The sequence below is a fragment of the Oryx dammah genome, unplaced genomic scaffold (assembly GCF_014754425.2).
Source record: "Oryx dammah isolate SB20612 unplaced genomic scaffold, SCBI_Odam_1.1 HiC_scaffold_17, whole genome shotgun sequence".
NCBI classification, from domain to species: domain Eukaryota; kingdom Metazoa; phylum Chordata; class Mammalia; order Artiodactyla; family Bovidae; genus Oryx; species Oryx dammah.
In genome coordinates this window covers 6,084,159-6,102,564 of record NW_024070201.1, presented here as the reverse complement: position 1 = coordinate 6,102,564, position 18,406 = coordinate 6,084,159, and the positions used below count along the sequence as shown (strand labels likewise).

Sequence of the window (18,406 nt, the reverse complement as noted above, 5' to 3'; positions counted from 1 at the left end):
TGTTCTTAGCCCTGTCTCCCAGGTGTTGCTTCCTCACACTGTAGTTTTGGAACTTGTACCTGTTTTCTTTTTCTTCCTGAGAAACGTGCCTCCCAGCAGTCTTGGTCCTTACTCTCCCCACCTCCCACATCTCTGACAGACTGAAACTTCCAGCCCCATCCCCACCTCCTAGCAACTTCTGGGCTGCTTAAGAATCAGCTCTTTTCAACCACGTTTTCTCTATTATAGTGTTCTTGGTGTGTGTCAGTCACATAAATAATGGAAATCAGTGGCAGTTGGCAGGCTAAGCTAAACTGTGCTCTATATTCAGCAGAATGTTTATGATACCGTAGTGCTGTGAGAACACTTGCACAGATTCCTTATTAAGAGCTCGGGGGTCTCTAGGAAGGCACTGTCATGAAACAGGCTGGATGAGGGGACAATCCCTGAGCTGCAGCACTCCGTGTCTTGTATTAACACTAATAGTAATGGCTTGGGTCATGACTTCCAGAGAGCTTTTCCAGAATCTGAAGTTTGTTTACATCTGTGTCTCTGGGGATGTAGATTTTATTATTGGATAATTCTTGGTAGAGAAGAATCAAGTATTGGGGTTTACCTTTCTTCTCTGAACACATGCTTAATTCTACTTTAATGAGTTGTTTTATATCAGGATGTGTTTTCTTTTTAAATTAGCACCTCTCCCACTTTTTTTATTTTTAGGTGCACCAAATAAAAACCAACTGTGATTTTTTTTTTTTTTTTTCTGTTGTTTATAGGTCCTCTTCCTGACGGATGGGAACAAGCCATGACTCAGGATGGAGAAATATACTATATAAACCACAAGAACAAGACCACCTCTTGGCTAGACCCCAGGCTTGACCCTCGTTTTGGTAAAGGTTCATCTCAAAATTTTTATTAAAATATTTTTGATAACTGTTTTTTGGTATATGAATTTTGGAAGGTACATTTAAATTAAGTTGCACTGCTTTATAGTTTTAAAAAATGACTACCTAGCCAACTTATCTATTACTGTTTTTATGCCTTTCACTTTAAACTTGAATTTGGATCTAAATCAACTTTTTAGCTTTGACTTCTTGGGATGGGATTGGAGGAATGTTGTGGTGGTTTACTAACCAGACTCGCTGTTTCTTTCACATTTTTGAGAAGCACAGTGATCTTGTTTAAAATGATCTTTCTAGCTATAGAAATAATCAGGCTGTTGCTTCATCTAAAACCTGAAATAGCAGCTTTTGTCAGTGAGTGACCTGGTGTCTGTTTAGGCTTAGCTTGAGAGAGCAGTGACTCCCATCCTGTGTCTCAGTGGTAAAATGTTTTCTGTCCTCAGCTGGGGCAGGGACCCCTATCACCTAGAGATAGGCTAGTAGAAGCGTTTTTTCCCTTCTCTTCGTTTCTGCCCTCACTCCCCCACCCCACACCCATATTTTAAGGTTTTTTTTTTCTTTGTTTTTCATTTAGGAAACAAAAAGTAAAGCCATATTTCTCCCTCAAATGATATATATCACCATTTGCGCAAAGAAATACCCCCCTCCCAAATGTGCATATCTTGATAATAGTATACAAGTACTTTGGGGCCTTTTTATCCATATTTTTTCACTGTTTTCCTTTCTTCAGTTGGGTTTCTGAGATATTTTTCCAAAGCCATGGAAAAATGAATCTAAAAAGGAGCAGATCATTGTGGTTTTAAAGCTTTCGTCTTGGACTGGATGTAGCTAAATGAAAACAATGTGCAGATCACTGAGTAGGTCAGACTGCGGGAGCTCGGAACCTTTGAAGCTTTGCAGGGGTTGACCTAACAACAACCGCGGGGGCCCTTACGGGAAGGAGGCATTAACTCCTTGAATGCCATCAGAACACAATCTGGGGTGAAAGGGAAGAAAGCAAACTCTACCCAGGCCTGGGCAAAATAACTGCCCTGTTAGAAAGGTGCCGAACAGTTCTGTGTCTGTATGTATACCGTTTAAAAACCCCGACATTTGGGTTTCTAACTTGAGAGAGCAGTGACTCCCGACTCTCTTGAGGCATGCCGCCCCAAGCTCCCCATTGGTCAGCGTAATGAACCGACCCCTATTCAGGTAAAGTCAGAGTGGGATCAAGGCAAAGACGGTCTCTTTGGCTTAAATGCAAGCCTTTTGAGCTTCAAGACCTATTTGGGTGTTAAAAAAGTAATGTGGCATGTTAATAATTTGCAACTTCTGATTCTATTTAATATTTGAATAAGGCCTTATGGTTGAAACAGGAACCCAAGTAAGGGAGAAAATTTAATAAATCTTGCCATTTGTATGGACTGGAACGATAACAGCCATGTTTCCTCAAATCATCTTTAATGAAATGAATTCAGCTTGTCCGCATTTGGAAATTTTAAAAAATGGTTCTGTGGGATTTTTCTTTCCCTCTACATGAGGTTCTGAAAAATGATGATTAACTCTTAACTAGCTATAGAAATCAGCAGTTGGAACAAAAGTTTTTGTTTTGTTTTTAAGTATTTTCAGTTAATAAAAAGTGAATTAAATACAGCAGGTTGGCTGTGAGCTTAAGTAGATCCATTAATCACACATAGCTTGGTCTTTTGTTTTAAATGGGAGAAAATACCGAAAAAATAATAGTCTCCCTCCCCCCTCAACACATACGTACACACAGCTTACAATTAAGTATGCCAAGGAAAGGTTTCGTAAAATACTCTTACTGCTTTTAGTTTCCCCTTTTGGGCCCACTGTTGTATGTGTATTCCAGACAGGCTTGACAGCTTGCCAAAGCTTCTTATTTTGTGGCCCGACTTCTAATCTGTTCCAGACCTTTTCAGTCAGAGAGCTCAAGTGTAACTGAAGGGGAGCAGGAAAGGGGAAGAAAAAAGTGTGGGTTTCTCTGATCCAGAGTGACAGCAAATAGAGACAAGCTGTTAGCTGCTGAATTTGAAGGAGTTTCCTTGAAATCTGAAGTTCTATGGTAGATTGCATTTTATCTGCCAAAAAAATATAAACTATCCCCTTTCTGACCCTTTGAACCATGCAAACACCAACAAATGATAGGTTGTTTCCTTCATGGTTGTGAAATTTGCTTTCCTATATTCCCGAAATCTATATTAAAGTATTTACCATTTTTTACATTAAGTTGACCTATGTCTTTTGACATTTTAGAGTGGAAAATACATTTGACTTCTGTATAAGCTTGACTTTATCACTTAATCACCTTCAGACACCAGCCTCTTTTATATTTCTGTTCTTTATCAGATGCTTTGGAATAATTATATTTAGAATAATTTTTTTAATCAGTTCTTCACATCCCCCATGAAGTTAATAAGTTATCCATATAATATAAATTTAGGAAATTCGGAATTTGTTATATGTTGATTCCTTTTTATTTGATTTTCTTGTTCTTTAACATTTAAAAACTATATCTTTTAAAAAATTATTGAAGTTTTTATTTTATGTTGATTTACAGTATTACTTTTAGGTATATCACTTAGTGATTCAACATTTTTATAGGTTATACTCCATTTAAAGTTATTACAAAATAAAGACTGTTTCCCTGTGCTGTATTTTTACCTGTTGCTTATTTTTTTTTACATAGTAGTTTGTATCTCTTAATCTCATGCCCTTTTCTTGCCCTTCTATGAAAACTATATATTTTTGACATTTATATTATTTTACAGCATTGATTGGTAATTTATAACAAATCATGAGGTAACGTCCAATGGCAATAAGAACTAGCTGATATTTACTGGCTGTGAAAAAAGAAGGGCTTTTATCTATTTTTAAGGAATCATACTAGGACTGTTTTTACACTTATTAAAGTAAGTTGATGCTTGAATATTACACAGGTCATTAAATTATTTCATGTTTACACTTTTTCCCCCTACAGATTTTATACTTGCAAACATAAAAAGTCTCATTTTCTTGTACATCGTAAGATTATTTATTTTATATTATATAGCCATATGAATATTTTCCAGTGAAAGCCCTAATGAAAGCAAACAAAAAAAATTCCCGTTCTTCAGAATGAAAAATTTACTCCAGAATACTAAAGGTCAGTGAACTGATCTTTTATGTAATGTCCCTGTTTATGGGAAAGAACATATTAAATAGTGTTAGAATCTGTGTTTCTGGAAAAAAGTGCTGATGGGACCACGGGGATTGAAAACACATTTGGTGTAAATAAAGTACTGGAACTAGAGATGTGGATTAAAAGGTGTATATTTTGAGTCTTAAAGGAGGTAATAAATAACCTAGGTTGGCGAAAACACAATATCCTTTGTAATCGCTAACAGCAATTCTGTGCGTAGACATTCTATGCATGGAAATGTAACAGGTAATTAAAACCTAAATGTTAATTTTGGTCCTTGGTTTCAAGGTATTCCAAAACTTGCTTTTCAGTCACAAACTAAAAGTTGTTCAGCACACCTTTCTGATCACAGTTAAATATTTTGCATCAGTAGTTAAAGGTCTGTTTAATTTTTTAAGTGTTCAGACCTTTTCTGTTTAAGAGCAAATATTTCTGATAGCTGTTAAAAGTAATATTTTGCTTTTAATGAAGATGCACCTAATGACCGACTAAATATTTTACCCTCTGTTGTAGAGGAAGGGAAAGCACTGAAGGCTATAGGAACTAACTCTGTAACTCCATTAATGGAGTCTTGGGTAGCTAGAATACCAGCTTCAGCTCATTCCAACTTTTACTGAAGCAAGTCTCTTGATATCCATGCATTAAAAACAAGTTTTTCCTTTGTTTTTTGTTTTGTTTCCCTTACCCTCTTTTAAATATTGCCTAGTGATCCTAAAATGTCAGTTTGGGTTGTGAACTATATTATTAACTACTTAGGGTGGGGAGGAAAAGCTGTTTCATTGTGTTTTAGGTAAATAGAGCTGTTGCTAACTGCAGCGTCTTAAAACAGATAAATCTCACCAAGTTTGGCACATAAAAGCAACTTGTGCCTCTTCTCTTCACCTTTCCTCAGGGGAGGAGGAAGGGGGTGCCCTGGGCACTAAGGAGCATTTAGCACCCTGACTCCTGCCCGGTGAGCCATGGTGCCACCCAGTCCTGTGACTGCAAACCCTCCAACGTCCATTAAAAAAAAATACTGGGAGAGGTAGGGAATTCTGCCCCAGGTTTGAGTTTCTCTGAGATCTAGGAAAATTGTGACTTACAGAGTTACATAGTTAAGTGACAGAACTAGAATCTGGACTTGATCTTTTGACACCCAGAATTTTAAAGTCTAGTTTGCAAGCAGTTAATCTTTAGAAACACACCTAAGTCACCAAAACTAATACATGGGAATTCCAGGAGGAGGAAGATGGCAGTGGTTAACGCACTTACTTATGTGCTGTGACTTATATGTTGTGACTCATCTTGAGGAAATTACCAAGGTAGTGAGTTTCCAGCTACAGAAGTGAAACCATACAGTTGAATTATCAGGCCTCGCCTCTTCCACATCCTTAAGAGACTACCTTCCAACCTCACCTTTGACCTTTCCCTAGACTAGGAACTTACCACATTACAAGTCAGTCCATTTTGTTTAAGGAAGATTCTAATGACCAGAAAGTATGTGTTCCTTTATTACTCAGAAATTTACTTCCCTTCAAATTTGTGAATACAGTCCTAATAGCAGAACGTTCTCTTTTAACTGGTTTCTCTAGTTTTTTCCATGCTTTAAGAGTTCTGAGTTCTTTACTAGTTTAATTCCCTTATTCTGGATGCCTTTCATTTAACTAGTGCCTCTTTAAAGGTAACAGTCAGTGTAGTTTTTAAATGCACATTATCCAGTGAGAAAAACAATTGCAACACTTCTCTGACCTGGCATTTTTATGACCTCGAAAAATCCTTTAAAAGAAATTAGCATCCTGTTTTCTCCATAGTAGTTGCATGATACATTCAATATGAATTTGAATAAAACTGTGATGCAGAAAAATTCAATATGAATTAAATTGTGATGTAGAAAAATGTACCTCCTCAGAAATCAGGAGACCCAAGTTATTCTGGTATCACGATATAACCAATTCATTCAGAAAGATACCTGACTTCTCAGCTTATTTGGACTCATATACTGGATGCTTTTAAGAATATTTCCAGTCCTTAATTATTGTCATTCCCCGACTCTTTGCAACCCCATGAATTGGGGCCCTCCAAGCTCCTCTGTCCACGGGATTCTCTAGGCAAGAATATTAGAGTGGGTTGCCGTTCCCTTCTCCAGGGGCTCTTCCAGACCCAGGGACTGAACCCGAGTCTCCTGCATTACAGGAAGATTCCTTACCATCTGAGCCCCCAGGGAAGCCCCTTCTTAATTACTGTGATTTAATATAATTTGCTAGAGTATGAAATCTTCAGTGGCTGCTTTGGATCCTTACTTAAGGTTACTTCTCAGTAGCTTTCTGGATTTGAGTGCCCTGAGGTTTCAAAGATACTTTTGAACTATTTATTGTACCATTTAAGTTTAGCTTTGGCCCTCTGGTCACAGCTGGAAATTACTTGTGCAGAGGAGACTAGGAAATCTTCCAGCTTAATCTAAAGATAAGCCTTATCACATGGTGAGTATGCCCAGGCTAACATCTGACAGGGAATGGCCAGTGCTGGATGGAAGAGTTAAGTTTTGTCTACACTGTCAAACTCTGACACATACAGAAATTTAATGCATGTGTTAGTGGGGTTCAGCTTTACTGTCTTAAAGATGGATACAGTTTTGGTGTGCTTGGTTTCTAAAATTTAGAACTTCCCTAAAATTGCTGTAATCGAAAGCCTGATGTAAGTTGATTTGAAGTATAACTCCAGGCCATGTGCTCAGTGAAGCTCAATTTAAAACACACTGTTAAGAGATTGTTACAAATTGTTGCCCTCACTATTTTTTTTTTAAGTAAAAAAATAAACACTGAAATGAACGTTTTGATGTGTAAGGTTATGGGCTATCAAAGTTAGTTCAAACTTGAGGTTTGCAGTTTTAGTCTTTTTTTCTTTTAATTTATGTTATATTCAGGAGGATAGTGTCAAAATAGTCTATTATTCATATATGCAATCTCTTCTATTGAGGGTGCGTAGACATACACTGTTGTTGTTCAGTTGCCCAGTCGTGTCCACCTCTCTGCAGCCCCATGGACTGCAGCACGCCAGGCCTCCCTGTCTGCACCATCTGAAGTGCCCAAGTGCGTGCCCATTGCATTGGTGTTGCCATTCAGCCATCTCATCCTCTGATGCCCTCTCCTCCTCACATACATTAATGAGGTGAAATTAATGCATATTTTCTGTTTGACGATGGTTCAGTGACACAAATAATTACATAGTGAAGAAGTATTTTCTTTGTATAGCAAGTGATAATTTAAATTAATGGCTTGTGTTACTAAAACTCCTCCCATCAGACATAAGAAAATTTATTTCTAAAAGAAACCTGTGTTTCAAGTTACATTTGCATCAGTTCAGTTCAGTTCATTGCTCAGTTGTGTCCGACTCTTTGCGACCCCATGAATTGCAGCACTCCAGGCCTTCCTGTCCATCACCAACTCCCGGAGTTCACTCAAACTAATATCCATCGAGTCAGTGATGCCATCCAGCCATCTCACTCTCTGTCGTCTGCTTCTCCTCCTGCCCCCAATCCCTCCCAGCATCAGTCTTTTCCAGTGAGTCAACTCTTCACATGAGGTGGCCAAAGTATTGGAGTTTCAGCCTTAGCATCAGTCCTTCCAGAACTGATCTCCTTCAGAATGGACTGGTTGGATCTCCCTGCAGTCCAAGGGACTCTCAAGAGTCTTCTCCAACACCACAGTTCAAAAGCATCAATTCTTCGGTGCTCAGCCTTCTTCACAGGCCAACTCTCACATCCATACATGACCACAGGAAAAACCATAGCCTTGACTAGATGGACCTTAGTCAGCAAAGTAATGTCTCTGCTTTTGAATATGCTACCTAGGTTGGTCATAACTTTCCTTCCAAGGAGTAAGCGTCTTTTAATTTCATGGCTGCAGTCACCATCTGCAGTGATTTTGGAGTCCCCCAAAATAAAGTCTGACACTGGTTTCCACTGTTTCCCCATCTATTTGCCATGAAGTGATAGGACCAGATGCCATGATCTTACTTTTCTGAATGTTGAAGTTAAGCCAACTTTTTTCACTCTCCTCTTTCACTTTCATCAAGAGGCTCTATAGTTCCTCTTCACTTTCTGCCGTAAGGGTGGTGTCATCTGCATATCTGAGGTTATTGATATTTCTCCCGGCAATCTTGATTCCAGCATCACCTTTGCATTAATAGCAAGTGTTTTATAAAACGCACTGAAGAAGAGATCCATTTGGTGGTGCCACTTTTTGTGCCAACTCAGAGATTCAGATAAACAGAAAAAGAGATTATAGACTTCCGGAGGGAAAAGCCAGATAGATTTCTGCTGAAATCAGTTGGAGTGACTTAGAAGGGGAGTGGTTCCTATTCTTTGTTTTATGCTCATGTTGTTCTGCTACCCTGGTTGCTGAGGTCACTTCAGAACTCATTCTGGACTCACTTCAATTTGGAGATTCTCCTGTGCCTTACTAATAGCATCCTACTAACGAGGGATAAAAACTTTTTGTACTTACTTACTCATTCAGCAGATGAGTGCCAGTTACATATCAGGCACTATGCTAACAGTTGGGGGTTGGGGGTTGCAGGCTACTGAGTAAATAAACCAGTACAAAACCTGTGAAATACAGTGAAGGGCTTTATCATAAGGTGCTCCAAATGGGAATGAGGTGAGGTAGTCAGGAACACTTTTTTGACGTGGGACATTAAAGGATGAGAAGCCAGTCAAGCTCTGCAGTATATAAAAGGACCAGTTTTTGTGCTTAGCCGTCAAAACTCAGATTCTTCTCTTTTAAATTATAAATTCCCCTAGTGAAAGAGTAATCAATTACATGTAATTAGAAATAAAACTATTGTTAATGGGACTATTTACTCATTAATCTAACATGAATTCTTGATGCCAGATAGATTTTAAAACGTTATCCCTGTCTCTTTATAGACCAGTCATTTCATTATTTGTACTTTAAACACTGTTTTCATAGTAGAGGGAAAAAACATAGCTATGTCCTGGAGACAGAGCTGAAGCCTCGTTAAGACTACTTCTCCCTTCTCCTCCTCACCTCATTTAGCAACTCCTGTGTCCTGCCCCAAACTGCTTAATGAGGTGATGAGGAGAAAATGTTCTGTTGAATGTTTTTAAGCTCTATTCACAATTGTATTGTTTGAAAAATACCATTATAATGAATTTTCATGCCAGACTTTTGATAGATGGTTGAAGGAATATGATATCAAATTGACCTTAGTTAGTTAGTTCAGTCGCTCAGTCGTGTCCGACTCTTTGCGACTTCATGGACCGAAGCACGCCAGGCCTCCCTGTCCATCACCAACTCCCGGAGTTCACTCAAACTCATGTCCATCGGCTCGGTGATGCCATCCAGCTATCTCATCCTCTGTCGTCCCCTTCTCCTCCTGTCCCCAATCCCTCCCAGCATCAGGGTCTTTTCCAATGAGTCAACTCTTCGCATGAGGTGGCCAAAGTACTGGAGTTTTAGCCTCAGCATCAGTCCTTCCAATGGACACCCAGGACTGATCTCCTTTAGGATGGACTGGTTGGATCTCCTTGCAGTCCAAGGGACTCTTAGGAGTCCTCTAATACCACAGTTCCAAAGCATCTATTAATTCGGCGCTCAGCTTTCTTCACAGTCCAACTCCACATCCATACATGATCACTGGAAAAACCATAGCCTTGACTAGACGGACCTTACTCGGCAAAGTAATGTCTCTGCTTTTGAATATGCTATCTAGGTTGGTCACAACTTTCCTTCCAAGGAGTAAGGGTCTTTTAATTTCATGGCTGCAATCACCATCCGCAGTGATTGTAGAGCCCAGAAAGATAAAGTCTGACACTGTTTCCACTGTTTCCCCATCTATTTGCCATGAAGTGATGGGCCCAGATGCCATGATCTTCATTTTCTGAATGTTGAGCTATAGGCCAACTTTTTCACTCTCTTTCATTTTCATCAAGAGGCGTTTTAGTTCCTCTTCACTTTCTGCCATAAAGGTGATGTCATCTGCATATCTGAGGTTATTGATATTTCTCCCGGCAATCTTGATTCCAGCTTGTGCTTCAAGTCCAGCGTTTCTCATGATGTACTCTGCATATAAGTTAAATAAGCAGGGTGACAATATACAGCCTTGAAGTACTCCTTTTCCTATTTGGAACCAGTCTGTTGTTCCATGTCCAGTTCGAACTGTTGCTTCCTGACCTGCATATAGGTTTCTCAAGAGGCAGGTCAGGTGGTCTGGTATTCCCATCTCTTTCAGAGTTTTCCACAGTTTATTGTGATCAAAATAAAGACGTTATTGATATTTTTGAGTAGTTTATAAAGATTCAAGTACTTAACCCAGTTTGGGGGGCCTGGAGTTTGATAATTCAAAAGGGAGAAAAGTACAGAGTGTTCCTAGCGTGGACTGTTAGAGGAGGTTAGCTGTTAGATGTCATGCAGACCAAAGCCACAATGAGACACCACTTTATTCTCAGTAGGATGGCTGAAGTGAAGGACAGGCATCGGTAAGTGCTGGCGAGCACGTGCAGCAGTTGGCACCCTCGTCCATCGTCCACGTGATTGAAAACAGAGGCAGCCACTTTTTGTTGCAGTTTCTCAGAAAGTTGCACCCACTGTGCGACCCAGCAATTCCGTGCCCCGGATACGCATGCCTGCAAGAGGAAACCATATGTCCACACAAAGACCTGCAGACGTGAATGTCTGCAGCCACGTGATTCATAAAAACCAAGAGGTGAAAATAGCAGATACTCCATCAGCTGATGAACAAACGAACAAAATGTAGTGAAGCTGTACAGTGGAAAGTTATTCCATGATAAAAAGGAGTGAAATGCTGATGCATGCTATAACATGGATGAATCTAGAAAACATACTAAGTGAAACAAGCCAGTCTCAAAATTGATTCCACATATATGACCTGTTCAGAATAGGCAGTTCCAAAGAGACAGAAAGTAGTTTAATGATTACCAGCAACTGGGGAAGGGGCAGCAGAAAGTGCACTCACAAAGGAATACATGGCTTCTTTGGGGGATGATGAAAATGTTCTGAAATTAGATAATGGTGATGATTACACACAGTCCTATGACTTTATTAAAACTGATTAAAGGGATGAAGTATCTCAGAATAACTTTTCATTTAGGTAGGTATAGCTTAAGAGTGTTGGGACACATCTTTTGCATATTGATAATGAAAAGGTATTCAGTCGTTAAATTAGGACCCTAGCCTTATTTAAAATACATAAATTATTGTGCCAGTTAGTAACAACTTTTTGTAGACAGTGCAGTTCCCTCAGTCATATTGAAATACTGAACTAGCAGTGGGAGTTTTGTGTTTTGTTTTTACCGTTTTAAGACTGATAGGTGGCCTGTTAGATTGTTTTCAGAAAACTTTCATTTCTTCTCATAAGCCTACTGTTTTACAGAAGTCTTAAGTATCTTATCAATACAGTAAAAACCTAAAATTTCTAAGTGTTATGAACAAACTAATACAGCCATTCTAACATGTAACCTTGTAATGTCTGAAACTTGATAAAATATTAGACAAAGTAAAGAAGTGCTTTCTTGTGTTGTGGGAGGTTTGATGTGAGTTAATGTTTTAAAAGTTCAAAAAAATGTTTCTAAGTTTAAATTTACACTTAATGACATTACTGCGATAGACTTTATTATCAAAGTCTACAGTTGATTACCAGATCTGAAATACTTTGTAATATTACAAGATTGAAGATACCAATTATGCAAACTTAAAATTTGTCTGAAGTTTGAAAACTCATGTTTAGAATGACATTAGAAAGAACCCATGGTGACGACCTCCTTTGTTTTTGAGAAGGTGGTCTTTTTTTTTCCTTCAGTAATTGCTGATTGTATAATTTGCTACCATAAAGCTGTCAGGACTGATTTGCTTCTGACTGATTTGTTCAAGTTATTAAATAGTAACTTGAAAGTTACTATTAGGCAGCAGACTCTGAATTTTTAAATATAGCATATTTTTTAAAAATTCTATCCTGTTTTAGAGGTTTATTTTCTCTTTACCTTTAAAACTGGAAACATTTGGATTTTGGTGGTTGATCACTTAGGGGAAGAAGTTGGTAATGCAGTTCTTTTCTTTTTAACTGCCCTGCTCCCTTCCCCCATGAAACAAAGCCTGTCTTGTTTCTTGCCTCCTTGTGAGGTCTCTGGTGCACCCCATGTGGGTGCGCTGCTCTGTGCTTTGTTGAAATGCTAGAGATGGTCAGAAGGTAAAGAATGGGATGCTTCTGAAGAGAAGAAATCCCAGCTTCAGTGGATAAACAAGGTTGTTTGAGTTGGTCATTTAAGTGAACTCTTAGTACAGAAACTTGTAGGACGGCTTGTATCCACAGATAACAAACAGCGTTTAAGTAAACAACCAAAAGGACTGAACATTATTAGCCAGAGAAACTGTATCTATTGCATATTTTGTGCAGATTTCTTTTTATTTTGTGGAGTTTTTACTCCGTCTTTTGATACCCTATTTTCCCCTTCTGTGGTTTTTAGCAGTCAGCTTAGGTTTGAAAACGACTTTACCAATCAGTTCAGTGTGCCATCAGCGGTGGTCGCTGTCGTTACTGGTTACTGGTAATGGCATCTAATTCTGAGAAACTGGTGAGGAGCAGAGGATAGTTATGTTTATTTTCATACGATATTGTTATTGTCCAGCTAGTTTTCACAAGAATATATATTTACACAAACTTGTTATATGCAATATTAATAAAAACACAATGTGGAAGGTTCAAAGTTTTTTTTTTAATGTTTCTTAATAACCCTAGAATCTGTTTTGAAATCAGTCGTACTTTATCATTTCAACACTTTCCAACTTACTTATGGGTTATTTTCTAGCAGTTTTTTTTTTTTTTTAACTGCTTGGAATGGAAAACGTTTTTCCCAGTAGTTTTTGGCTCTAGACCTCAGATATTTAGAGGTTCACCATACGTGACAGATACTCAGATCAGTCCCCAGTTCATATTTAACTCATATTTTCAAAACTGACATAGCACAATGTATGAAAACATCTCTTTGAGAAAATGTTGAGTGCCCTTTGGGAATGCCTGGAACATTTTCACCAAAAGAGATGGATCCTTAAGGAGGTTGAGCTAAGGCTCAAACTCTACCACTTATTATTTTCCTGTTTAGATCTTGTAGGAAAAGATAAATATACATATCTTTGTGAATCATAAAATGCTTAGGAACAGTGACAACCATGATGGAGTGGAGCGATGCGGGAGAGAAGGTATGGGAATTCAAGCCAAGGTGGTTATACGTCATTTCAGTTTCTCAGTCATGTCTGACCCTTTGCAACACCCTGGACTGTACCACCCCAGGATTGCCTGTCTATCACCATCTCCTGGAGTTTGCTCAAACTCATGTCCATCAAGTTGGTGATACCATCCAATCAGCTCATGCTCTGTCACCCCCTCTTCCTCCTGCCTTCAGTCTTTCCCAGCATCAGGGTCTTATTAAAAAAGTCAGTTTTTCGCCTCAGGTGGCCAGAGTATTGGAGCATCAGCATTAGTCCTTCCAGTGAATATTCAGGACTGATTTCATTTAGGGTGGACTGATTGGATCTCCTTGGTGTCCAAGGGACTCTCAAGACTCTCCTCCAACACCACAGTTCAAAAGCATCAGTTCTTCGGCACTCAGCTTTCTTTATGGTCCAACTCTCACATCTATACATGACTACTGGAAAAAACCATAGCTTTGACTGGATGGACGTTCATCAGCAAAGTAATGTCTCTGCTTTTTAGTATTCTGTCTAGGTTTGTCATAGCTTTTCTTCTAAGGAACAAGCGTCTTTTAATTTCATGGCTGCAGTCACCATCTGCAGTAATTTTGGAGCCTAAGAAAATAAGTCTCACTGTTTCCATTGTCTCTCCATCTATTTGACATGAAGTCATAGGACTGGATGCCATGATCTTAGTCTTTTGAATGCTGAGTTTCAAGCCAGCTTTTTCATTCTCCTCTTTCATTTTCATCAGGAGGTTCTTTAGTTCCTCTTAACTTTCTGCCATAAGAGTGGTGTCATCTGCATATCTGAGGTTATTGACATTTCTCCCAGCAGTCTTGATTCCAGCTTGTGCTTCATCCAGCCCAGCGTTTCTCATGATACACTGCATAGAAGTTAAATAAGCAGGGTGACAATATACAGCCTTGACATAATCCTTTCCCAGTTTGAAACCAGTCTGTTGTTCCATGTCCGGTTCTAACTGTTGCTTCTTGACCTGCATACAGATTTCTCAGGAGGCAGGTAAGGTGGTCTGGTATTCCCATCTCTTGAAGAATTTTCCACTTTGTTGTGATCCACACAGTCAAAGGCTTTGGCATAGTCAAGAAACAGATGTTTTTCTGGAACTCTCTTGCCTTTTGTATGATCCAGTGGATGTTTGCAATTTGATTTCTGGTTCCTCTGTGTTTTCTAAATCTAGTGTGAACATCTGGAAGTTCACGGTTCACGTACTGTTGAACCCTTGCTTGGAGAATTTTGAGCATTACTTTGCTGTGTGTGAGATGATTGCAGTTGTGTGGTAGTTTGAACATTCCTTGGCATTGCCTTTCTTAGGGCAATGCCTTTCATTGAAATGAAAACTGACCTTTTCCAGTCCTGTGGCCCCTGCTGATTATCTGAAAAACTAGTAATCTTCAAGTTTTAGAAAGAACTGTTGGGAGAGGGGAGGAGGCTAACATTTTGGAGCACATATTGTCTTCCAGGAATATGACGGAAGCTTTCCATTTTACTTATAAGCCCCACAGTGGTGTCCACCTGGCTCAGTGGTAGAGAATCCTCCTGCCAGTGTTGGAGACACAGGTTCAATCCCTGTCAGGAAGATCCCTAGAGGAGGAAATGGCAACCCATTCCGGTGTTCTTGCTTGGCAAATTTCACTGATGGAGGATCCTGGTGGACTACAGTCCTTGGGGTTGCAAAGAGTTGGACACAACTGAGTGACTGAGCACACACACACCCACAGTGATCCATCCCCAAGGTATAATTGAGGAAGCTGAGAATTGGATGAGTACTGAACTGATGTGCTAACTCTAATCATGGTTTGTTTGACTCTAAAGGCCATGTTTTTTATATCATACTATGAAACAACAGAATGGGAAAGACTAGAGATCTCTTCAAGAAAATTAGAGATACCAAGGGAACATTTCATGCAAAGATGGGCTCGATAAAGGATAGAAATGGTTTGGACCTAACAGAAGCAGAAGATATTAAGAAGAGGTGGCAAAAATACACAGAAGAACTGTACAAAAAAGAGCTTCACAACCCAGATAATAATGATGGTGTGATCACTCACCTAGAGCCAGACATCCTGGAATGTGAAGTCAAGTGGGCCTTAGAAAGCATCACTATGAACAAAGCTAGTGGAGGTGATGGAATTCCAGTGGAGCTATTTCAAATCCTGAAAGATGATGCTGTGAAAGTGCTGCACTCAATATGCCAGCAAATTTGGAAAACTCAGCAGTGGCCACAGGACTGGAAAAGGTCCATTTTCATTCCAATCCCAAAGAAAGGTAATGCCAAAGAATGCTCAAACTACCGCACAATTGCACTCATCTCACACGCTAGTAAAGTAATGCTCAAAATTCTCCAAGCCAGGCTTCAGCAATACGTTGAACCGTGAACTTCCAGATGTTCAAGCTGGTTTTAGAAAAGGCAGAGGAACCAGAGATCAAATCGCCAACATCGGCTGGATCATGGAAAAAGCAAGAGAGTTCCAGAAAAACATCTATTTCTGCTTTATTGACTATGCCAAAGCCTTTGACTGTGGATCACAATAAACTGGAAAATTCTGAGAGAGATGGGAATACCAGACCACCTGACCTGCCTCTTGAGAAATCTGTATGCAGGTCAGGAAGCAACAGTTAGAACTGGACATGGAAGAACAGACTGGTTCCAAGTAGGAAAAGGAGTACCTCAAGGCTATATATTGTCACCCTGCTTATTTAACTTATATGCAGAGTACATCATGAGAAATGCTGGGCTGGAAGAAGCACAAGCTGGAATCAGGATTGCCAGGAGAAATATCAATAACCTCAGATAGGCAGATGACACCACCCTGATGGCAGAAAGTGAAGAGGAACAATCCTCTTGATGAAAGGGAAAGAGGAGAGTGAAAAAGTTGGCTTAAAGCTCAACATTCAGAAAACTAAGATCATGGCATCTGATCCCATCACTTCTTGGGAAATAAATGGGGAAACAGTGGCTGACTTTATTTTGGGGGGCTCCAAAATCACAGCAGATGGTGATTGCAGCCATGAAATTAAAAGACCCTTACTCCTTGGAAGAAAAGTTATGACCAACCTAGATAGCATATTCAAAAGCAGAGACATTACTTTGCCTACAAGGGTCCATCTAGTCAAGGCTATGGTTTTTCCGGTGGTCATGTATGGACGTGAGAGTTGGACTCTGAAGAAAGCTGAGGGCCAAAGAATTGATACTTTTGAACTGTGGTTTTGGAGAAGACTCTTGAGAGTCTCCTGGACTATAAGGAGATCCAACCAGTCCATTCTAAAGGAGATCAGTCCTGGGTGTCCATTGGAAGGACTGATGCTAAAGCTGAAACTCCAGTACTTTAGCCACCTCATGCGAAGAGTTGACTCCTTAAAAAAGACTCTGATGCTGGGAAGGATTAGGGGCGAGAGGAAAAGGGGATGACAGAGGATGAGATGGCTGGATGGCATTACCAATCAATGGACATGAGTTTGAGTGAACTCCGGGAGTTGGTGATGGACAGGGAGGTCTGGCGTGCTTCGGTCCATGGGGTCGCAAAGAGTCGGACACGACTGAGCGACTGAACTGAACTGAACTGATGATACCTGTCAGTTGTGCATCTAATAAGGTTGGTGACAGGTAGATATAAGCAATTGTATTAATGAGGTTGCTGTGCTGTGCTTAGTCACCCAGTTGTGTCTGACTGTTTGCAACCCCATGGACTGTAGCCCGACAGGTTCCTCTGTCCGTGGGGATTCTCCAGGCAAGAATACCGGGGTGGGTTGCCATGCCCTCCTCCAGGGATTGAACCCAGGTCTCTTGCATTGCAGGCGGGTTCTTTACCATCTGAGCAACCAATGGAGCAAATCTAAGCTATGAAGTGGAGGCTTTTTTCTATCCATTCCCCCATAGAATACTGTCAGCCATAATTATTAAGGTACCAGCCGTTTATTCTTTGTAAAGACATTTCTTAAATGTGGCTTTTTTGCCATGTGAAAGATTAATAAGGCTTTGAAGAATACGAAGCAGCGAGTCATGTTTTTTGGGCATCCCTTCTCTGCTCTGTCAGGCAGAACGCTAAAAAGAAATACCCATAAAGACTTAACTCGATTCATAAATTTCAAAGAAAAAAGTCTCTGTCGGTCAGAAAATAAAACCACACAAGAAACAGGGAGCACAGACAGGGCTGGGACCAGTCCTCTTGTTGGAATATCAGGAACTCAGAGTGTTCAGAGCATAGAGAGATGCGTGAAGCAGGCCCAACGGGGAAAGGCACGGTGCAGCTGACCAGCCCTGGCCTAGGGCAGAAGCAGGACTGCCCACGAACCAGTCACAGATTTCACAAAGCAGTGTACAGACCAGGTTATTTTAACCACAAAGCAATAAAATTAGATCCCAATAATCAAAAGTTGCCTTCAAAAAACATATGGCTTGCCCCACCAGCTATTAAAACATACAGATTATAATTAAAACTGTGGTACCTAATAAGAAATTAGCTGAATGAAATACTAGTCAGTTATTTTTAAAAGAAAATGGGAGAAAAACTCTAATACTACTTTGGCGTAGTCTCCAGGATATTATTATGAAAAAGGCAGAGTGAAGTTAAGTATTAAGAATGCGCTACCAACACACTGCTCCAGTGTGCTCTACGGTGCCCTGCCACATCTGTGTCTGCTTGGGTTTTTAAATGGGGGCAAGGCGGTGGTGGGTGGTAAGTAAAGCAAGTGTATAAAATTCAAAAGCACAGTGTCACAGTGAACCAGTATTTGAGTTGGTGGCTCAGTCACATGAAGAAGAATTGTTTCAGGTAACACAAGCTGATTTGGCTGGATATACTTAATGAAATATCTTAAGGACAAAAAAAAAAAGACAAAGAATTCAAACCTTTTAATTATCATTTTGTTCATCATAACTTTAATATTCAGTCATAATGTTATTTTGAAATAATTGTCTATGTATAAAAGGATAATATATATTAATGTGATTAGAACCACGTTTTTCAGCATTAGGCAGAAAATAGTTATAAAATCTAAGAACCTAAGCAAAACTCCCAAATGATACCTATTGAGGTTATTTACAGATGAAAGGCTATATTATTTGCTTGAAAGTAATTGAGGGAAAAGTCAGAACAGATGTTAAACAAAATTGGTTA

General features: G+C 39.6%; 1 protein-coding gene across 1 annotated transcript in view; it reads left to right on the top strand.

The window, feature by feature from the left end:
* The window catches only part of YAP1 (Yes1 associated transcriptional regulator), a 140,647-nt gene that overhangs the window by 97,917 nt on the left and 24,324 nt on the right, over positions 1–18,406 (top strand). Inside the window, exon 6 of the mRNA XM_040257781.1 lies at positions 756–869. Coding sequence (XP_040113715.1) covers positions 756–869 — 114 coding nt within the window. The remainder of the gene's footprint in view (positions 1–755; positions 870–18,406) is intronic.